General features: G+C 43.0%; 1 protein-coding gene across 1 annotated transcript in view; it reads left to right on the top strand.

Annotated features, from left to right (window-relative positions):
• Positions 1–23820, top strand: part of DOCK8 (dedicator of cytokinesis 8) — a 193688-nt gene that overhangs the window by 131321 nt on the left and 38547 nt on the right. Inside the window, 6 exon segments of the mRNA XM_042782993.1 lie at positions 6648–6702; positions 8486–8602; positions 15981–16068; positions 19586–19682; positions 20966–21097; positions 22531–22683. Of these exon segments, the coding sequence (XP_042638927.1) occupies positions 6648–6702; positions 8486–8602; positions 15981–16068; positions 19586–19682; positions 20966–21097; positions 22531–22683 (642 nt within the window).

Raw genomic sequence — 23820 nt, forward strand, 5'->3', positions numbered from 1 at the left:
TGTCCACCTATCTATCCATCCATATACCCATGTTTGCCTTCACTGACAATGCAGTACTGTATGTGCAAAAGGGTTCATATTTGTTGCCTGTACCTCCCATGTGCCTCTCCATGTCTTTCTCATCCTGAATGCTGCAAATCTTAGACATTTTCTCAGTGGTTTTCCTTTTCTCAGTGGTTTTCCTTTTCTCTTTCTGTCTGGAATTCCACTTACACAAAGGTTATTCCTTTTGATGGTATGTGTGATAGTTGGAGCTGTGTGTCAACTTGGCTGGACCACAATTTTGTGTGGTTTAAGCAATTGTGATGTGGATTGTTCCAAAGATGGAATCAGATGTATATGTTTTGAGCAGCCAGTCCATGGAAAAGGAGTTCCCCTAGGGGTGTGGCCTGCTTCCAATATATTTATGGACATCCTGGGAAAGGAGATACTCTTCTGTGGATCAGGATTCTGTTGTGCTGCCTACAACTGTCCATGAGCGAACAATCCACCATTCGGCCTGAAGATCTTGAATTCATCCTTCATTGGAGTCAACAGCCAGTATACTACCTGCCAACCTTGAACTCCTCAGCCCCTGCAGCTGTGTGAGTCAGGAAGAGCCTCCAGCTTGACATTTGATCCAAGAACTTGGGACTTGCTAGCTTCTATAAGTGTGTGAGCCATTTTCCTAAGATAAATTTCTTTCTCTCCCTCTCTCTCTAAGCTTTACTGGTTTTGCTTCTCTAAAGAACCCAGTCTAACACAGTATCCGACATGAATCTTAGGCTTTCTTCATTTTGTTTTGATCTTTTTTCTGATTGATCCCTTTCCAAAGAAATATTCAGGTATTTGTCTTGAATCTCATTAATTCTGTCTTCCATTGATTTGATTCTACTACTTTGCCGTTTCAATATCTTATCTATTTCTGAAAATTTAGTATTAATCTTCTGGATTTCTATTTGTGGATTTTGTATCATTTCTAATATTTCATTTATTTTGTCATTTTGTTCTTGTATTTTCTTCCGAAATTGTTCTAGGGTTTTGTCTGTGCTTTCCTTAATTTTGTCAATGTTTTCCTTGATTTGTCTCTCAATCCATTGAGGGTACCTAAATGTAATTCTTTTGAATTCCTTATCAGGGAGTTCCAATGCTGCTTCTTCCTCAGGGATGTGTTCTGGGTCTATATCCTGCTCCCTTGTCTCTTCTTCATCTTGCTTCTTTGTGTGGACTGTGATGGTGTGTTGTCTCTGAGACTGTGACTTTGTTGTATTTATATTTAATTGGTGAATGTATGTTGGAGTGATTCACCCAAGATTTTCATTTCCTTTTTTTTTTTTTTTTGATGTAGCTGAATAAGCAGGGTACTGTGCTCCTCTATTCACTAGTTGGCAGTACTCACCACCTTTCTCCTGGTGGGTGTGCTGTGAGAGTGGCTGCACAGATCTCTGTTAACTGTTTGTGAAGAGCAGTTAAGGGTGAGTCAGGCTGCTCTTGGTGGTCATTTATCGTTGGCCAGTTGATGGAGAAGGAAGTGGTGGCTCTCACTCAGTAAGTAGAGCTGCAGGAGATGTGGATGTGGTTGGGTCATATGGGCACAGTTGCTGTCTTCCACTCCATTAGACAGAAACAACTATTGAAAAATCATCAAAAAAAGTAGAAGCAAGAGGATAAAAAACACACACTGCGTAAACACAGGAACAATCACCAAAAAGAGAAAAAAGATGATGAAGAAGAAGAAAGGCAATAGACGAGAGAAAAATATTTAAAGAAGTACTTTAAAAAGGCAAAAGAAATATAAATAGAAAAAGGGAGAGAAAAAACCCTGCAATATCTGGGGAGGGAGGAATAAGAAAAAAGAGGTAGCATAGGGGAATAATTAAGAAAAAAAAAAGAAAAAATGCAAAAAGAAAAACAAGGAATGGGGTGAGCCACAAGAAAGAAAACAATGAGAACCAGGAAAAGGGAAGAGAGAAAAAGGTGAAAACTAGAACCTGGGAAGGAAAGAAGAAAGAATAATAATAAAAAAAAGATGAAAATAATAATAATTATTATTTTAAAACAGACAAAAACAAACTAACCAAAAAAAAAAAAAAATCTGTGTGGGGTAGGGCAGGGCACCCAGGCTCTGTCAGAGCACCTAGACTGGGATGGAATTCCTGCTGGCCCAGAAGGTGGGTGGAAGTGAGGGATGGTTGAACCTCCATTCACCGAGAGGATGTGGGGTATACGAGTAATACAGAGAATATCACCAGTCCTTAGCGTCCAGTATGTTCTTGCAGTCCCTGGCAAGTGGAGCCTATTCTTAGGTCCCTGGAATCTGAGAAAATTTAATAAATATCCAAAATGATTGAACCACTTGTAAACATTCAAAATGGCTGCATCCTCCATACAGGCACGAGTCCACAGCTTACTCTGTCTCCCTCTTCATTGCTTCCCCTTTTATTCAGCAGACACCAGTGCAGTCCTCCATGCAGCCCCTGGGTGGCGGGCCCAATTTTTAGGTTAATTCTCAGGTCCTAACACCACTTGGCAATTTCCAAGCTGTCTGTGCATCAGAATTGCTGACAGACCGCAGCTCCGTATGTCTCCTTTTTTGGTGTTTTCTTGCAGGTTCTTCTACTAGTTGGATTTTAGTCCACTTCTGTATACTTCCTTTCAAAGCTCAGGGCTCCAGGATTATTTTCTGTATCTGTGTTCACTGGTTCCCCTTTTCTTGGTTAAAGAGGGTCTGTGTAGTTTGGCTGCCTATTCCACCATCTTGCTGGAACCTGATCCATGATGTTTAGAAAGAGATCTAGCAATTAAACTTAGTTAGGCGAACATGTTTCATTTCCCACAACTTTAGGAAGATAGGCTGAGGAACAATGAAAGCATTAACCAAATAAAACTCAGACTTTGGGTATGATGATTTCCCAAGAGACTTTGTCTCTTATCTGTACACAGTATGAGGGATGTATATATACTTCCCTAATCAGGAATTCCAAGATCTCTTTGTGTGGATGTGTCTGGTTTTTGGAAAATGGTCTCACTGGCAACATTTCAGGAGTCAGACAGCAGTTGAGTGTCTCTGGAGCTGAGGAAATTTGTAGTCTTAGCAAGCCTAAGGGGATAAACAGGATGTTTCAGTAAAGAAACTCCCATGTTACAAGGGAATTAGGAAAGGTTGGTGTACTCTATATTCTATGAGAGTCATTATAGGCTGGGGGAGTGTGAGAGTTTTGGAATTGCCAGATAGTTTCCTAGAGTATGAGGAAATGCATGTCACAGTAATGTGATAGCTTTGGTTTGTATAAATTTAAAAGACAGAGACTGTAAAATGAGCAGGATGGAGTTGACGATCATTAAAGTCCTTCCTGGGACTGCCACTCTATAACGATGTGGTAGTTAAGGTTGTGTGTCAAGTTGGCTGGGCTGTGGTTTTGAATGGCTGCAGCTGGATGTAGTTACTCTCCATGATGAGACTGGATGTGGTATAATCACCTCCATGGTAGAATCTGCTGTGAACAGTTAATTAGTTGCCATCAGGGTGTGGCCTGCTTCCAGTATATAAGAATCAGCTCTAAGAAAGTTCTCTAGCTTGTTGGCACATCTGGATCCTGCATTTGGCCAAGTGTTCATCTCCATTTCCTGGACTTGAACCAGTGTATCTGTATTCATTGGTTCTTTTCTTTGTTGAAGAGGGTGGTTTGTCTGCCTATTCTGCCATCTTACCAGCTCAGTGGTTGAATTCTTGCCTTCCATATGGCAGACCTGGGTTTAATTCCTGGCCAGTGTATCTCATGTGCAGCCACCATTCATTTATCAGTAGGATCCGTGATGCTGAACAGGTTTCAGTGACGCTTCTGGACTAAGACAGACTAGGAAGAAAGGCCTGGTGATCTACTCTTGAAAATCAGCCAATGGAAAAAGCAAATGAGTCACGATGGTTTCATCTGCCACTGATCATGGCATGGTGCAGGACAGGGCAGCATTTTGTTCTGTTGTGCACCCTGAATTGGAGCCAACTTGGCAACATCTAACAGCAACAACAGGGACCCTAAAAAGAATTGTTTGGCTCTGCCTTTAAAGAGGGGCTTCTCGGGGAAGACAACTTCTCATTCCCTCATCATAACAAAGCACCGGTCTTACACTCTTTTAGAAATGAGAACAAAGAGTTGTATTGACAGGTAGAGAGACTTGAGAGTTAAGAGACCACTAGCACCCAGCCAGGGTACTATTGAGTTCCAAACTGCAGGAAGAGAGCATGATTTTTATCTTGTGGAGTAAACAAAGGGCTGCATGCTCACAGACACAAGAGGATACATGAGAGAAAGTTCCAAGAGGCTCATTAAACTACAATCCTCAACATTCTCCTTTCTATTTCCTAACCTCCTGAGATGTGTTGACAAAGGCATTCTTCTTGAATCAAGCCATGCAACACTCTTGACAAACATCTTTTAACAAATAATTCCTCACACAAGGTAAAATCTTGACCCTTGCTCCTTTTGGGTTACAAGCAATTAAATTTTCACAAGCTGAATTATCTCTTCAGAGCAGCAGAAGCAGAGATTTTAGGCCAAGCTGCAGTTTGATTCAAAATGGAGTTTAACTTAGATCTGAGAGAGCATTTTAGTCATCCCAAGTGCCTTAATTGTGGGATTCAATTTTATACCATTGAGGTGAGACCGCTCTCTGTCCCTTCATGAGCCCCAACTATCTCTTTGTCCAGGCAAAGTAATCCAGCTTAATCTAACTTGCTTTTCATTGTAGGGTACATATCTGTGGAGAATTTGACTTGGTTCATTTCTGGGAAAGCAAGTTGTCTTAGTTTCTAGCACTGCTATAACAAATACCACGCGTGGGTGGCTTTAACAAACACAGACTTATTTTCAAGGAGTCTAGAAGTGTGAATTCAGGGTACCGCTCTAGGGGAAGGTTCACTGTCAACTTGGAGGGAAATTCTTGTCTCAGTGTCTCTACTGTCTTCTTGGTGTTCCTTTGAGATCTCCACATGGCATCTATCTTTCTCCCATTTCTGCTTGTTGGCTTCTGTTCCTACTTTGCTCTGTCTTGTCTCCATCAGTGTGCACACTCTACACTGATAATTGTCTCATTAACATAACAAACCCTACCCCAATAGGGTCATACCCACAGGTAGAAAGGTTAGGATTTACAACACATATTTTTGGGGTACAGCTTCATCCATAACACAGATTTAGGGTAAACTCTCCTTTGCTGTTAACTGCCTTCTCTCCCTCCAAACCAAACCCATTGCCATTGAGTTGATTCCTACTCATTAGAGACCCCTACTGGGTTTCTGAGGCTGTAAATCTTACAGGAGTAGATTGCCTCATCTTCCTTCCACGGAGCAGCTGGTGGGTTTGAACCACCAACCTTCCAGTTAGCAGTGAAAAGCCTTACCCACTACACAACCAGAGCTCCTTTTTCTCCCTTCAGCACTTAGCAATTCTGCATCCCTAATGCACCCCCAGGGAGCTCTGGTAGCATAGTGCCCAAGACATTTGACTGCTAACCAGGAGGCTGGTGGTTCAAACCCACCAGCCACTCCTCGGAAAGAAGGTTGGGCAATCTACTTCTGTAGTGATACCACCTTGGAAACCCGAGGAGGGGTCACCATGACTTGAATCGACTCAATGGCAGTAAGTTTGGTTTGAGTGAGTTCCACCTTTGTAATATCCATCTTCCAGAGTTAATTGCTTGAAGCACTGTATGCATTTTACATTGTTAGTGTTAAAAATAATCAGCACTCAGCAATTTTTGAACATAAGGTTTATTTTGAGCAGTTATTCTACATGCATATAGGGAGATAATTTTGATTCCTGAAAACAACAAAATGGCTGGAAGGAGCTAGGTGCAATGAAGCATATAAAGAGGAAGGGAGAACTATAGAAACTCACCCATTGGCTTATCCTCATGTGATAGACTGACCCCTGCCCTCCCCCTTACACTGAGATCCAGGGATATCAGGTCACTGATGGTCTCTGCCCTGCCACCAGCCATGTCTTTTGAGATTCAAATATAGGAAGCCTGGCTTTGAACTGGAAAGAAGGGATTTGCAACTTTGGGAGAAAGAAAAGCCGCTGGTGGATTAATTTTGGTCTAGGATTTCTTTGAAGGGACGATTTGGTTTCATGGGTAAGAAAACCCCAAATCACAGCAAGATATCTGCTATCACTTTCTCTCTTTAAGATTATTTGCCTCTGAGGGAGAAATTCCAAAGCCCGAAGTTCACCTGTCAGAACCAATTCCCTGTGAAGTTATAACATTTCTTGAGACTTCATTTCTTCTTGTCAGCATACTCTGAAAAACTCAAGTCAAAGTAACTGCACTGCGTATGATTCCACAACTGACACCCCCTCAGACTCACAATCCCCTCACTGCATTTCCTCCAGCACATTCTACTGGGTATTAGCTTATTAGCTCCCCCCACCCCACCCCCCAGCCAAGGATGTAGCTGTGTGTTGCTGTTGGTATTGATTTGATGAGTAACACAAAGTGCACTGGGCACTGTAGAATGAGCACTCATGGCCAAAGTATGAAAGCAGATAGGCTTGCCCTTCCCCACCCACAGGCAGACATACACCATGTTCAGGCCCCATGAGCGAAGACTTCACTGAGTTCTGTGTTTGAGTAATCTGCCAACGAGGTCATGACCCTTATGTTTGGAGTCTGTGGCTGAGAAGCTAGATGGGAACATGTCGGGTGTTTGTGGCTTCCAGCCAGGCTCGTTCTGTTCTGTCAGGCCACCCCTCCACTGTCGAGCTTGATGGAGAAATACTTGGAGAGTTTAGCAGCGTGAAAGCCCTTTTGCATCACTTAGACTGAGGAGCGTGGTCAAGATGTAGAGAAGACTACCAGACCGCACTGCCCATTAGAGACCCAATTGTGTCCCCCCCAAAATATGTGTTGGAGTCTTGACCCCTGTCCCTGTGGATGGAATCCCATTTGGGAACAGGATTTTCTTTGTTGTGTTAATGGGGCCATATCAGTGTAGGGTGTGTCTTCAACCTAATCATTTTTGAGATATAAGGGAACAGCATAGACACAGAGACAAGCAGCACCAACAGGGAAGGATAGACGCCATGTGGAGATCGCCAAGGAGCCCAGGGACACGGGGGCTAGAGAGGCTGAGACAAGGACGTTCCCCAAAGCAGACAGAGAAAGCGTTCCCCTAGAGCCAGTGACCTGAATTTGGGCTGCTAGCTTCCTATGGGATAATGTAACAATGGGCTCAAGCAATGATTGTGAAGATAGCACAGGACTGGGTAGTGTTTTGTTCTGTTGTACATAGCATTGCCATGAATCACAGCCAATTCGACAACACCTAACAACAACAACAACAACAAGCCTCCTAATGTGTGAGAAAATATTCTGTTGGTTAAAGCCACCCACTTGTGGTATTTCTGTTACAGCAGCACTAGGAGACTAAAACAACCCTCAAAACAGAAGGAGCACAGTTACATACCCAGGTCCATACCATCCCAAGCAAGGCCCTTTTGCTGGGCAGCCTAGTCCAAAAAGTACAGCTTCCAACATACCTGATCCATGCACTGTAACTTGTGCTGCCCACTTTACCCGCCTGCCCACCCATTCATGCACCATGTCCACCCCACATGTACCATGTCCACCATCCAGCTGATAGGAAGATGGCACCTGGTAGAGAGCAAAGGCTATGATGACTGCAGGAAGGAGTTGGAGTGAGGACGGCTTTGCACAAAATGGGTGCAATGGCCGTGTCAGATTTTATCATTTCTTCTGATAGCAAGACCCTCTCCAACAAAACTGAGAGCACTTTGTTTTGGTGAAAATATGCACAGCAGATCACACACCCATTCAACAGTGTCTCTGCATGTACAGTTCAGTGACATTGGTTACATTCTTCATGCTGTGTCAGAACACAACAAAACTATCAAAATAACAGAGCTTTCTTGTCACCAGGGAGAAAAGTATGAACAAACTACAGCTAATAGCAAAAATAAATAAATAAATAAATAAAACAAAAACTCACATGGTCTGTAGCTTTCCACACAGTGCTTTGGTTCAACACCAGGAGTGGGAGGGGGAGGGAAACTCTATAACAACGAAAGTGAAAGATGGAAAATTGTGTTAGGAACAATTGAATTGATCCTATACCCCATGTGCTTCAACCATCTGAGTACAGGGTCATGTGATAGGAACAATGTCACCTAAACTCCGATCTGTTAAAAAGTAGGATAAAAATCTCATCATCACTTTGGAAAGGAATTATGTGAGCATAAACATGCTCAATTCAATGGGCAAATCTTCGTACTGCTGGGTTTTTGTTTTATTTTGTTTTCATTACAGTGCTCAAAAATGGCTCTAGTAGCATAGTGGTTAAACCTCTCATCTGCTAACCAATAGGTTGGCAGTTCAAACCCACCAGCCATTCCATGGGAGAAAGATGTGGCAGTCTGCTTCCATCTAGATTGTTGTTGTTGTTAGATGTTCATAGTGATCACCAGTGTTCATGAGTGAAGTGCAATAGAACAAAACAGCACCCTGGTCTTGCAGAAGTCCAGGGACACCAAGGCCTGGCTAGAGAAGGCATTGTTGTGTGGTGAAGGGGCCTGAAGAGAGAGGATGAGGTGTTGGCAAGCTCCAGGTGTGTGACTGGGGTGGGGCTCCAGGTCTGGGTGGAAGTGTTGGGCTCTAGGAGTGTGAGTGGGGGTCAAGAGCTTTCAGCCCTTTGTGAGGGGAGGATTGTCTTCCTGTGTGATAAGACACCATCACTTTTCTTGAGATATGGAAACATCAAAGAGACAACGGTTCTAGGATTTGGAGGATTCTAGGATTCTAATTCTCAGGGGCACCACTCATCTGTCAGTTTGTCATACTGTGGTGGCCTGCATGTTGCTGTGAGGCTGGAGGCTATGCCACCAGTATTTCAAATATGAGCAGGGTCAACCATGGTGGACAGGTTTCAGTGGAGCTTCCAGACTAAGACAGACTTGGAAAAAGGAAGGGACCATCTACTTCTCAAAGAACTGGCCAGTGAAAACCTTATGAATAGCAGTGAAAAACTGTCTGAGATATTACTGGAAAACTTTATGAATAGCCCTGAAACATTGTCTGATATAGTGCCAGAAGGTGAGCCCCTCAGGTTGGAAGGCACTCAAAATATGATTGGGGAAGATCTGCCTCTTCAAAATAGAGACATGGATGGAGGAAAGCTTTTGGGACCTCCATTTGCTGATGCAGGAAACATCAAAAGAAGATGGAAGTAATACATGGTCATTGTGCCAAAAAGAATTGGTTCATCTATTTTAGGAGGTGGCATATGATCAAAAACCAATGGTATTGAAGGAAGAAGCTGAAGCAGCACTGTAGGAATTGGCAAACAACAGGGCTCCAGGAACTGACAGAATACCCACTGAGATATTTCAACAAATGGATGCCACACTGGAGGCACTTACTCATCTATGCCAAGAGATTTGGAAGACAGTTACATCACCAATTGACTGGAAAGACTTGCAAAGAAAGAGGATTCCACAGAATATAGAAATTATTGAATAATGTCATTAGTATCACATGCCAGTAAAATCTTACTGAAGATAATTCAAAAATGGTTGCAGCAGTATATTGACAGAGAAATTCCAGAAATGCAAGCTGGATTCAGAAAAGGACGTGGAATGAGGAATATCATTGCTGATGTCAGATGGATCTTGGCTGAAAGCAAAGAATACCAGAAAGATATTTACTTGTGTTTATTGACTGTGCAAAGGAATTAGATTGTGTGGGTCATAACAAATTGTGGATAACATTGAGAAGAATGGGAATTCCATAACACTTTATTGTGCTCACGAGGAATCTGTACATAGACCAAGAGGCTGTTGTTCGAATAGAACAAGGTGATACTTCATGGTTTAAAATCAGGACAGAAGTGTGCCAGGGTTCTTTCCCCATACTTATTCAATCTGTATGCTGAGCAAATAATCTGAGAAACTAGACTATATGAAGAACAGTGTGGCATCAGGATTGGAGGAAAACCCATTAACAATGTGTGATATGCAGGTGACACAACTTTGCTTGTTGAAAGTGAGGATGACATGAAGCACTTACTAATGAAGATTAAAGACTATAGTCTGTATGGATTACATCTCAACATAAAGAAAACAAAAATCCTCACAACTGGACCAATAAGTAGCATCACAATAAATGGAGAAAAGATTGAAGTTGTCAAAGATTTCCTATTACTTGGTTCCACAATCAACATCAATGGAAGCAGCAGTGAAGACATCAGATGATGTGTTGCACTGAGCAAATCTGCTGCAAAAGACTCTTTAAAATGCTGAAGAGCAAAGATGTCTCTTTCAAGACTGAGGTGTGCCTAACCAAGCCATGGTATTTTCAGTTGCTTCATACGCATGTGAGAGCTGGACAATGAATAAGGAAGACTGAAGAAGAGTTGATGCTTTTGAATTGTGGTGTTGGCAAAGAATACTGAAAGTACCATGGACTTCTAAAAGAACTAACAAATCTGTCCTGAAGGAAGAGCAGCCGGAATTCTCCTTGGAAGCAAGAATGGCCAGACTTCCTCTCACCTACTTTGGTCATGTTATCCATTCCCTGGAGAAGCATGTCATGCTTGGTAAAGAGAGCATCAACAAAAAAAAGGAAGGCCCTCAACAAGATGGATGGATGCAGTGGCTGCAGCACTGGGCTCAAGAGCAAGGATTGTGAGGCTGGCACAGGACCCAGAATTGGAATAGTTCTGTTGTACATAGCGTCACCATAAGTCACAGCCAACTTGATGGTACCTAACAACAACATTTGCTGATATAACACTACTCAAAATGGGAAGAAACAGCTGCAAACATCCATTAATAATCAGAACATGGAATGTACGAAGTATGATGAGTGTAGGAAAATTGGAAGTTGTCATAAATAAAATGGAACACAGAAAAATCGTGTGGTGGTTACATTTGTGTGTCAACTTGGCTGCGCCTGGTTGAGTGGCTGGGCAGCTGAATGTAGTTAATCCCCATGGTGAGACTGGTAATTAACTCCATGGTGTAATGTATTGGAGTAGCTGAGTAGCTACATTGGGTATGTGGTCTGATTCCTGTATATAAGAAACAGCTTTGGGAATGGTCTCTAGCTTATGGCATGCTTGAACCCTGCATGTAGCTGTGTCATTGTTCAGTAGCGTGCCATGCTCTACCAACCTTGGGACTTCAGTGGACTTGAATTAATGGCCTGCTGTGTGGTTTGGTAACATCGGGACTGTACCTTTTTACTTGTCAACCTTGGGCTTGTCAGCCTCAGCAGCCAGCAGCTGTCTGAGTGAAGAAAGCCTCCAGCTTCAGTGGGCCAGGAGCAGGAAGCAGAACTGAGGCCCAAGGTTGAGGGGCTTTCACCCAGCCCCTAGAGCCTGGCACTTTGAACACAGACTTAAAGCCTCCAAACTGTAAGAGAATAAACTTCTGTTTGTTCAGCCATCCCATTAGAGGTATATTTTTGTCAGAGTGACACTAGGTAACTGGAACAGATGGATATGTTAGGCATTAGTGAGCTGAGATGGTTTTGGCCATTTTGAATCAGACAACCATATCATCTACTCTGCCAGGAATGAAGGCATTCATCGACACAAAGAAAGTTTCAAGATCTATCCTGTGGTACAATGCTGGATAATACCCATATGCCTACAAGGAAGACTAGTTAATACTACTATTATTCAACTTTATGCACTAACCACCAAAGCCAAAGATAAGGAAATTGAAGATTTTTACTAACATCTGCAATCTGAAATTGACCAAAAGTGCAATCAAGATGTGTTGATTGTCACTGGTGATTGGAATGTGAAAGCTGGAAACAAAGATGGAAATGATGCTAGAGATCGCATGATAGAATTTTGCAAGACCAATGACTTACTCATTGTAAATACCTTTTTTCAACAACACAAATGGCTACTATACACATGGACTTCATCAGACATAATACACAGGAATCATGTTGACTACATCCGTGGCAAGAGGTGATGGAAAAGCTCAGTGTCTTCAGCCAAAACAAGTCTAGGAGCTGATTGTGGAATGGACCATCAATTGCTCATATGCAAGTTCAACTTGAAGCTGAAGACCATTAAACAAGTCCACAAGAGCCAAAATATGACCTTGAATATGTTGTTGTTGTTATTTGCCATCGAATCGGACTCAACTCATAGCAACCCCTCCTTAGGTTTCTGAGGCAGTATCACTACGGAAGTAGATTGCCCAACCTTCCTTCTGAGGAGTGGCTGGTGGGTTTGAACTGCCAGCCTTCTGGTTAGTAGTCAAGTGCCTTAAGCACTATGCTACCAGACTTTGAATATATCCCTCCTGAATTTAGAGACCATCTGAAGAATAGATTCTTTGATGCACTGAACACCAGTGACTGAAAACCAGACAAATTGTGGGATGACATCAAGAACATCACCCATGAAAAAAGCAAAAGGTCATTAAAATGATAGGAAAGGAAGAAAAGGCCAAAATGGATGTCAGAAGAGACTCTGAAACTTGCTTTTGAATGAAGAGTAGCTAAAGCAAATAAAAGAGCTGAATAGAAGATTTCAAAGAGCAGCTTGAGAAGTCAAAGTCAATTATTATGATGAAATGTGCAAAGATGTGGAGTTGGAAAGCCAAAAGGGAAGAACACACTCGGCATTTCTCAAGCTGAAAGAACTGAAGAAAAAATTTAAGCCTCAAGTTGCAATATTGGAAGATTCTATGGGCAAAATATTGAATGATGCAGGAAGCATCAAAAAAAGATGGAAGGAATGCAGAGAGTCACTGAACCAGAAAGAACTGGTTGATATTCAACTATTTCAGGAGGTGGCATATGATCAAGAACCAATGGTATTGAAGTAAAAAGTCAAACCTGCACTGAAGGAAGTGGCAAAAAACAAGGCTCCAGGAATTGATGGAATACCCACTGAGATGTTTCAAGAAATGGATGCTACACTGGAGGCACTCACTTGGCTATGCCAAGAAATTTGGAAGACAGCTACCTGGCCAAGTGACTGGAAGAGACCCATATTTGTGCCCATTTTAAAGAGAGGTGATCCCACAGAATGTGGAAATTATCAAACAATATCATTAATATCACATGCAAGTAAAATCTTACTGAAGATAATTAAAAAATGGTTGCAGTAGTATATTGACCAAAAACTTCCAGAAATGCAAGCTGGATTCGGAAGGGGACATGGAACGAGGGATATCATTGCTGATGTCAGATGGATCTTAGCTGAAGGCAAAGAATACCAGAAAGATGTTTACTTTTGTTTTATTGACTATGCAAAAGAATTAGATTGTGTGGGTCGTAACAAATTGTGGATAACATTGAGAAGAATGAGAATTCCATAATTGACTTAATTGTACTTGTGAGGAACCTGTACATAGACCAAGAGGCTATCATGCGAACAGAACAAGGGGACACTGCATGGTTTAAAATCAAGAAGGGAGCATGTCAGGGTCGTATCCTTTCACCATACTTATTCAATCTGTATGCTGAGCAAATAATCCAAGAAGCTGGACTATATGAAGAAGTTCTGCTTCAGGACTGGAGGAAGACTCATTAACAACCGGTGATATGCTGACAACACAACTTTGCTTGCTGTAAATGAGGATGACATGAAGCACTTACTGATGAAGTTTAAAGACTACAGTCTGTATGAATTACATCTCAACATAAAGAAAATGAAAATTCTCACAACTGGACCAATAAACAGCATCATGATAAATGGAGAAAAGATTGAAATTGTCAAAGGCTTTATATTGCTTGGTTCTAAAATCAACACCAATGGAACCAGCAGTCAATATATCAAATGTCATATGTTGTTGTTATTATTATGTGCCATCGAGTCCACCCTGATTCATAGTGACCCCTCCTTGGGTTTCCAAGGTCATATCACTACGGAAGTAGATTGCCCAACCTTCCTTCCGAGGAATGGCTGGTGGGTTTGAACTGCCAGCCTTCTGGTTAGCAGTCAAGTGCCTTAGGCACTATGCTGCCAGAGCTTCTATAGTATTGGGTAAATCTGCTGCAGAAGACCTCTTTCAAGTACTGAAGAGCAAAGATATCTCCTTGAAGACTAAGGTGCACCTGACACAAGCCATGGTATTTTCAGTTGCCTCATATGCGTGTGAGAGCTGGACAATGAATAAGGAAGACTGAAGAAGAGTCAATGCTTTTGAGTTGTGGTGTTGGTGAAGAATGGTAAGAGTACCATGGACTGCTAAAAGAACTAACAAATCTGTCCTGGAGGAGTGCAACAGAAATGTTCCTTGGAAGCAAGAATGGCCAGACTTCGTCTCATCTAATTTGGTCATGTTGTAAGAAGTGACCATTTCCTGGAGAAGGATATCATGCTTGGTGTGATAGTTGGAGTTGTATGTCAACTTGGCTAGACCACAATTCTGTGTGGTTTAAGCAGTTGTGATGTGGATTATTCCCATGATAAGATCGGATGTATATGTTTTGAGCAGCCAATCCGTTGAGAGGGAGTTTCTCTAGGGGTGTGGCCTGCTTCCAATATATTTATGGACATCCTGGGAAAATGAGACACTCTTCTGTGGATTGTGCTGCCTATAACTGTCCATGAGCGAACAATCCACCATTCGGCATGGTGATCTTAGATTTGTCATTCATTGGAGTCAACAACTGGAATACTGCCTGCCAACCTTGAGCTCATCCACCCCTACAACTACATGAGTCAAGAAAAGCCTACATCTTAATGTTTGATCCAAGAACTTGGGACTTGCCAGCTTCTATAAGTGTGTGGGACATTTTCCTAAGATAAATTTCTCTCTTTCTCTTTCTCTCTCTCTCTCTATAAGCTTTATTGGTTTTGCTTCGCTAGAGAACCCAGCCTAACACACTTGGAAAAGTAGAGAGTCAACAAAAAAGGGGAACGCCCTTAGCAGGATGGATTGACATAGTGGCTGCAATGATGGGCTGAGGTGTAACAAGGATTGTGAGGCATGACTGGACAGTTTCATTCTGTAGTACGTAGGGTCACTGCGAGTCAGGGCCGACGTGATGGTGCCTAACAACAACAGTTCCCAGGTAGAGCTGCTGTCCCAAGAGCCCAGGAACCCTGGAAATATCCCCACAGGGCATCTTCTAATTCACTCATTGGATGTGGCAGAGTTGGGTCTATCAGGGCTGCAGCCTCACTGGGCCCATTTGAGTAGTCTGGTTAGCCTGTGTAGTCCCTGAGTGTTGCAAATTGTTAACATGCTTGACTGCTAAACAAAACGGTTGGAGCTTCAAGTTCACCCAGAGGCATCTCAGAAGAAAGGCCTGACAATCTACTTGCAAAAACTCAGCCATTGAAAACCCTATGAAGCGCAGCTCTATACTGAGAAACATGGGGACGCCATGAGTTGGAGTCAACTGCAACTGGAAAATTAAGATTATGGCCAAAACAGTGTATAGTTCTGGTCCCCGGATCATCTGCCAGGTCATTTTGGAGTGCTGTTAGGATGGAAGCCATTCCTCAAATGATGGTGGTGTACTCCAGTCCTGCAGACTCCAGCCCCAGGAATGATCTGAAAAAGGCTGAACTGTAGATAGAATGAAATGTTCAGGTCTCTTCAGTCCTGTTCACTGAGCTCCAGCTAAAACACAGTGACAGCATGTCCTGGGCCATGTCCTGGGCCTCCAAGTCGGAGGGAGCTTCAAATTCTCAGAGGTGGTGGCGCACTCTGATTTGACCCCCACACTTTCCCTTCCAACAGCTCAGTGAGAAACCCACCGTCTCATGGGAACTTGCTCATCATGAGAAAGGGGCTCCCTGGTGCCCCAGAAAGGTGGAGCAGGGCTTTTCAGAAGCTCTAGTTTGTTCATGAGCATGAAGACTGTGTCTCCGCCAGGCCTGCTGTCTGGCCTCTCATTAGCGGGGGAGTAGTGCTGAGTCATCCCCTTTGAGCTTGTTAGGAAACCTCTGGTTATCTGGGAGGGCTTCACACTAATCAAATTCCTATCATGCTTTTCTTAACTTCTAGGGAATGACCAATTTCCAGGCCTCAGTGAGAACTTGAGATGGAAGAAAGAGCAGACACATTGGCGGCAAGCTAATGAGAAGCTAGATAAGTAAGACACTCAGCAACTGTGTGCTACTTTTACCTAAAATTCAAAATTCTTCCCAGGCTACTTGCATTACTGAAACAACAACATCCTTCCAAGGGTGGGAAAGTAAAGAATCATTATCAGTGTAGATGCAATTCAGCCTGGGTCAGGATAATCAAAGGAATTATAATTGCCAGTGCTTAACATTTATCACACGGATGAACATTTCCAGAAAACTAATATTTAGCAGGCTTGAACAGTTTAGCACACGTAGCTGGTGGGGGAGGGGAGGCAGAGAAACAAATGGAAGAAGCAGGCCAAGACCACAGCTTTTCAAATCCAAACTTCCACTGGGGAAATGTGCATAAATATGGATAGTCAGGGATTTTTATGTCAGCTTGTTTAATAAAATTGTGTTGGTGGCAGCAGGGTAATCTTGAGTCCCTAACTACATATATATAGTTTTTTAAAAAAAAGTCTAGAAGGAAATTGGTGATAATATTAATTGGATTTCCTGAATGTTGGGAATATAGGTAGGTGATGTTTTCTTCTTCACACTTGTCTATTTTTCCTACAGTGGATGTGTATTTTTATCAGAAAAAGACGTAAGAAATGAGAAAAGAAGAATCCTGTTTGGCTTTCAATAATGTTATGTTCTATATACATAGAAAGAGCCCTGGTGGCACAATAGTTAAGTGCTCAGCTGGTAACTGAAAGGTTGGCGGTTCCGACCCACCCAGCAGCTCTGTGGGAGAAAGCCCAGGTGATGTGCTTCTGTAAAGACTGCAGCCAGAATAACCCTCTGAGGCAGTTCCACTCTGTCACGTGGCGTTGCTGTGAGTCGGAATCAACACCATCCCAAAACAACACTAATATATGGATCAATGGATCTATAGATATAGATATATATTTCACATATGCAACAATTTAGACATGTGAAGACATATGAAACTAAATGTGTTTGAATAGATAACATAGTCTCCTATTCCTGTTAACAGCCGGTATCATTTTTAATTTCAGGGTTCCCTGAGCAAATAATTGTACGGTTAAAGGACGCCCAACTGGATGAGGAACAAGTAGGGCATCCTGTAAAGAACACACCCTAAGGAGAGGGTGAGTGGGCAGAGCTGAACAGCAGTGGTGTTTTGTAAATAACCTATCTTTGTTGTTACCAAGTGGATTAGTCCCCCAGGGCTACTGTAACAAATTGCCATCAAGAATGGCTTAAAATAAACGCTAAAGAATAATGTAGAATCTGCAAAACACCGCATAACGTGGATGAACTTGGAGGACATTATGCTGAGTGAAATAAGTCAGTCACAAAAGGACAAATATTGTATTAGTCCGTTATTGTAAAAGTTAAGGAAAGGTTTATATATTGGAGGACATTTTCTTTGTTGGTTACCAGGGGTGGGAGAGGAGGGGAGGGAATGCTGTTAGACAGATAGAGATAAATATTGATTTGGGTGAAGAGAAGGGCAATGTACCAAATGTGAGTGACCAATATGGCAGCACTGAGGATGAGAAAGACATAGAGAGTTACATGGGCAGTACAGACAACAAATATGAATTTTTTTGCATATACAGTACTGAGTTGTCAGTGAAAGCAAACATGGGTATAGGGACGGATAGATGGGTGAACAAGCTAAACAATTAGGTATGTCTAAATGGGGAGTGTATCCAAGATCATATATAGGGTTGGCAGACAATGGGCCTATAAGTTCATGTGAATGATCAGAATTCCCAGGTGTATAGTAGAGCTGACAAGGGGCAAGGTTATGGTCATTGCTTGGTCACAGCCAGCTACCCAGAGGGACCGAGTAGTTGATCCTGTGGGCTTGGGACCATAGTCGCAGGGGACATCAAGCTCAATTGGCATAACATACTATACAAAACATTGTTCCACCTCCTACTTTGGCGAGTAGCGACTGGGACCTTAAAAGCTAGGAAGCTGCCATCTAGATGCAACAACGGGTCTCTCCTCGTCAAGAAGAAAGAAGAAAACCAAAATTAATGGAAACAATCAGTCCTAGCGACTGGTACACCATCCGATCTGCAACCTATACAACTATGAGACCAGAAGAACTAGATGGTGCCCAGCTACCACTGCCATCCACTTGGAAGGGATGTAGGAGATCCTGCATAAAGAGGGAGAACAATGTGGAACAAAACTCAAAATCATTTGGAGGCGAAAAAAAAAAAAAAAAGGTGGGGACCAGGTTTGCTGGTCCAATAGAGCCTGGTGTAACCACTGAGACTATGGCCCCTAGCTGCCCTTCAGGTCTGGAATTGAACCCACAACTGTGGTTTCCAGCCAAACAAAGTACAGGCATGTGAGTTAAACATTTACCTCAAGTAGACACACGCCCTGGAGAGAACAATCATGGGAGAAGGAAGGGCTGCTTATGCACAGGGAGATAGCTCAGGGTGCAGAAGAGTATGAAGGGATGGACACTGGGAGGAGGTAATTATGGGGAGGAAGTGGGAGGGGAGCTGCTGCATTGTAAATTTTGGTCAATGACATGAGACAAAGTATATGTGAACTGCTGTATGAAAAGTGAATTTACTCTGTAAATCTTCACCCAAATCCTAATAAAAAAAATAATAATAAATAAAATAAATAGAAATGTATTCTCTCACAGAGTAAAAATAAAAGAAAGAAAAAGCAAACCAAACCCACTGCTATCTAATTGATTCTAACTCCCAGTGGCCCTATAGGACAGAGTAGAACTGCCCCATAGGGTTTCCAAGGCTGTAAATCCTTACAGGAGCAGACTTATCTTTCTCCTTGGAGTCGCTGTGGGTTCAAACCACCAACCTTTTAGTTAGCTGCATAATGTTTTAACCATAGCACCACAGATCTCCTTTTTCTGGAGGCTGTTGTTGTTGTTATGTGCCGTTGAGTGGGTTTCTGAGGTAGTATCACTACAGAAGTAGATTGCCCAACCTTCTTTGTGAGGAGTGGCTGGTGGGTTTGAACCGCCAGCCTTCTGGTTAGCAGTCAAGTGCCTTAGGCAGAAGTCCAAAATAAGGTGTCAGCAGGACATTGCTCCCTCTTCTTTTTTTCAAATTTTTATTTTGATTTGGGTTAAAGTTTATAGAGAAAACCCATTTTCCATACAGCCATTCATACACATTTTGTTTCATGACATTGACTGCAATTCCGCTCATTGTAACAGTTCTCTTCCCACTTCCTCCCTGTAGTTACCTCTTCCCTGTGTCCATCCCTCCATGCACTCCTGCTCCCTGAGCTGTATCCCTGTGCATAAGCAGCCCTTCTTTCTCTCATGATTGTTCTCTCCAAAGAGTGTATCTACCTCAGGTAAGTGTTCAACTCATATGCCTGTCTTTTGTTTGGCTGGAAACCACAGGTGTGTGTTCAGTTCCAGACCTGAAGGGCAGCTAGGGGCCATAGTCTCAGTGGTTCCACCAGGCTCTATCGGACTCTGGAGATTTCTTTACGCTCTGGTACATACAGGGCCATTGTCGGAATATGTCCGGGTTTGATATACGCTTAACTTTGACTTCTTTTTTTTTTTAGATCAAAAGCAGAGTTAGATCAAGAGGCCTTGATCAGTGGCAACCTGGCTACAGAAGTGAATTTAATCATCTTGGATATGCAGGAGAATATTATCCAGGTGAGGCGAGGAACGCCAACTGGTTCCACAAAAACACGTCTACAGGAATTTAATAGGAGTCCTTTGTGCAGGGTTGTGAAGGAAATAAGTGTGATCCAGTGTTGTTTTATTAAATGATGTTGGGAAGTTTGCTGTTTCGTCCACCTTACAGATTCCAGAAATACCAAACATTTTTCTGGCTTCTTTGAGTTGCTGTTCACTTGGAAAGGGTTTCCTGACAAGCTGGCTCTTGTGGTTAAATACACCAGAGTGTGTGCCAAGCTTAAAATGTGGATGGTAAGCTTATAGTTCAGTATCTACAACAGGGGAGGCAAATAGGCTTCCTCTGATGGGTCCACTCCAGTTGATTGATGCAGCCATCAGTCCTGCCTGGTTTGGAGCTCAGGCTATGACTGGGCTAAGTTAAAAAAAAAAAAAAAAAAAGAGTGCTACGTTTGAATGATGATGGTATCTGCTTCAGGTACAAACCCGGGACAGGAAGGCATCTGTGCCATGTGTTTGCCTGTAGCAAAGTATAGTGTCCCTGTGAACTTTGTGATGACAGAATTTGCCATCCTAATTTTACCTTCTAAGTAGATGTTTCCAGAAACTCCCAAGTCTAGGCAATAATGGATTTTTAGTTCCACTGAAAAATGAGCCTATTGCAACTTAATTATTAACATTTTTCCATTGAGAAACCATTCATTAGAGTTGATCTAGTATTGATCTAGGATCCAGCTAGAAGAAATACTGTTGAAGCACAGTGCAGCCTTCCTTATCCAACTTTTAAGTTGTCTAAACTACCCTAACCCACCAGCCACTCCTCGGAAGGAAGGTTGGGCAATCATACTTCCGTAATGATACTGCCTTGGAAACCCAAGGAGGGGTCGCTATGAGTCAGGTTTGACTCGATGGCACATAACAACAACAACAACAAACTCAAAGTACTTAATACAAAAATAAAGACAATATGATAGCTTTGATAATTTAAATGGTTGACAACACATGGATTGTATCTTCATGTAGCATTACTAACAACGTCTAACTCAGTCCTCAAAATGCATTCACAATTTTCAAGCAGAGGTGAAACTTAATTGCCCAGAATTAGATATAAATCTCAGATCAGACCTTTGGAACAAGGTCATGTGGAAACATGCCTTCAGCTCCCAGGGTGATGGGTGATAGTGAAGACTGGGAGATGGGGGCATCATCCTCTCTGTGCTGATCACCACAGGTGCCAAGGGTAGAGGGCAGGGATCAACGGTGCGATTCTTCCATTCGATGCTGGTCTTCCATTCCCCCAGGCCAGCTCGGCACTGAACTGGAAGGATAGTCTGCTGAGAGGCGCCCTGAGGGTCCTGGTGAACTCTCTGAGCTGCAATCAGAGCACGGCTTACCTGACTCATTGTTTCACAACACTCAAGCTCATTGCCAAGGTAATCACAGCACTTTTGTTTCCTGGCTCTTAATTACGACTAGGATACAGCTAGTATCACGCTTTGGTCTCCTGGCTGCCAAACCCCATAGAGTGTATGAAGTGTATAATGTCTTCCCAGAAGAAAGTGATTCTGTGGAAAGTCACCATGAGCAGGGAAAGCAGCGGATCTCACACCTGAAACATGGGCCCAGCTGTAGACGTTTGAAATGGCCACTCACGGAGGGTCTAGGACATGGGTATAGAAATCAGTTGAGTATCTTTGTCTTTCATCTTGTTTAACATCTAAAGCTCTAAGTGTGATGAAAGGAGCCCTAGTGGCGCAGTGGGCATGTGCTTGGCTGCTAACTGAAAGGTCAGCGGTTCGAGCACACTGGCCGCTCCATTGGAGAAAGATGAGGCAGTCAGCTTGCTTAAAAATTCCAGCCTTGGAAACCCTATGGGACAGTTCTGTTCTGTCCTCTAGGGGTACTATGAGTTGGAATTGGCTTAACAGTACATATGACAAGTGCTAGGAAAGCCGTACATGTGATCCTTATTAGTAAGTCTTACAAAATGCCACATCATAAAGTACCAAGAGGTTTAGAAAGAAACTTCCCACAGCCTAAAACCAAAAACCAAACCCACTGCCATCAGGTTGATTCTGACTGATAGTGACCCCAATTGGGTTTCCAAGGCTGTAAATCTTTACAAAAGTAGATTGCCTGGTTTTCCTTCCATGGAGTGGCTGGTGGGTTTCAACCTCCAACCTTCTGGTTAGTAGTCAAATGCCTTAGGCACTGCACCACCAGAGCTCCCACAGCCTAAGGAATATAAATTGGGCAAAATGCACTAGGGAGATTACTTTTTCCCCTTTACTGAAAGCCTCATATTGTGCCCTTTACATGGGATCTTTCAAATATAGAAAGTAGAATTCTCTTCCTCTCCGCAATTAAGGCCACTTTCTTCTTCTAGTCACCAGTAATTTCCAGGAGACCCAGGAAATTGAGGGTAATCCCTTCAAAGTTGTGGATTGGGCAGTGAACACAACCTGGCTAGTAATACCAGGTTAATAACCAGCATTTAACGTGCTCGGCCACTAACCAAAAAGTTTGAGGTTCAAGTCCATCCAGAGGTACCTTGGCAATTTACTTCTGAAAACCCCACAGAGCACAGTTCTACTCTGACACACGCGGGGTCTTCAGGAGTAGGAGTTGACTTAGCAGCAGCTGGCTTACGTTCACTGTTGTGCAATTCATAATGAAATCTGAGTCATTGCCGTTGCTTCAACTCATCCCCTGACTCAAGTAGCTCGTTATGTTTCTGGAGCGATGCATTAAAGCTCCTGGGCTTCTGGTTTTCCCACGAAGACATTTGCACATTTTAACAGGCTGCTAACGCAGCCCGCGGGTGGATGTGCGGAGCACCAGCTAACGGTCCCTGTGTCTCTCCTAGTTCGGGGACTTACTGTTCGAGGAGGAGGTGGAGCAGTGTGCAGACCTCTGCCAGCGCATGCTGCACCACTGCAGCAGCAGCATGGACGTCACCCGGAGCCAAGCCTGTGCCACCCTCTACCTACTCATGAGGTTCAGCTTCGGAGCTGTCAGCGTGAGAGCTCAGACCCGCTGGGCACCTGGGGTCAACAGTCAGAGATAGGGCCAGGCACTGAGCCAGAGGGAAAACAGAAACCCAAGTCTGCAGTATTCCTGTTTGCTTCTGTGTCATGAGAAAGAAAAAGTTGAGGAGCTCTAGTGGTGTAGTAGGAGATCTGGTGGTGTGGTGCTTAAGGCATTTGACTGCTAACCAGAAGGCTGGAGGTTCAAACCCACCAGCTACTCCTCAGAAGGAAGATTGGGCAATCTACTTCCTTAGTGATACTGCCTCGGAAACCCAAGGAGGGTTCTTTATGAATTGGATCCGACTTGATGGCAGTGAGTGTGAGTGTGAGTGGTGTAGTGGATAAGGCATTTTATTGCCAACCAGAAGGTTAGAGGTTCAAACCCACCAGCTGCTTTGTGAGAAGAAGATGAGGCAATTTATTTGCATAAAGATTTATAGCCTTGGAAACCCGGTGGGGGTCACATAAGTTGCTCATTCAGTAGCATTGGGTTTGGTTTTTTGGTTAAGTAGAAAGCAAAGGAACTCAGGTAGAACTGTGGTTAAAGCATTGGGCTGCTAACCAAAAGGTCAGCCATTCAAACTCACCAACAAGTCCAGGGGAGAAAGATGAGGCTGTCTGTTTCCATACATATTTACAGACTCTGGGCAGTTCTGCTCTGTCCAGAAGGGTTGCCATGAGTCGGAATCAACTCAATGGCAGCGAGTTTGGTTTTTTTTGGAGGTAGACAGCATCTTTGATTTGAATTTGCATCTTACTACCATCGAGTCGATTTGACTCATCATGAACCCTCCTTGGGTTTCTGAGGCGGTATCTCTATAGAAGTAGATTGCCCAATCTTCCTTTGGAGGAGTGGCTGGTGGGTTTGAACAGCCAGCCTTCTGGTTAGCAGTCAAATGCCTTATAAAAGTGAGTATCAAGATGGTGACTACAGTGGTTTCCATCAGTATATTTCAGTAGGAAGGAAATGAATCTATGTAGATGCAAAGTTAACAGCTGTGGAGGGAAATACAACAGACAAGCTAAAAATTCTAAAGATGTTGTCCTATAGTGTAGATTCTGACTGGCTGGCAGCAGAGTAGCCTGTGGAAGAGAATTTTATATCATCAGTATTCACTGGACCCAGC

The sequence above is a fragment of the Orycteropus afer genome, unplaced genomic scaffold, assembly GCF_000298275.1.
Source record: "Orycteropus afer afer isolate SDZICR_OR568_19922 unplaced genomic scaffold, OryAfe1.0 scaffold00569, whole genome shotgun sequence".
Taxonomy (NCBI): domain Eukaryota; kingdom Metazoa; phylum Chordata; class Mammalia; order Tubulidentata; family Orycteropodidae; genus Orycteropus; species Orycteropus afer.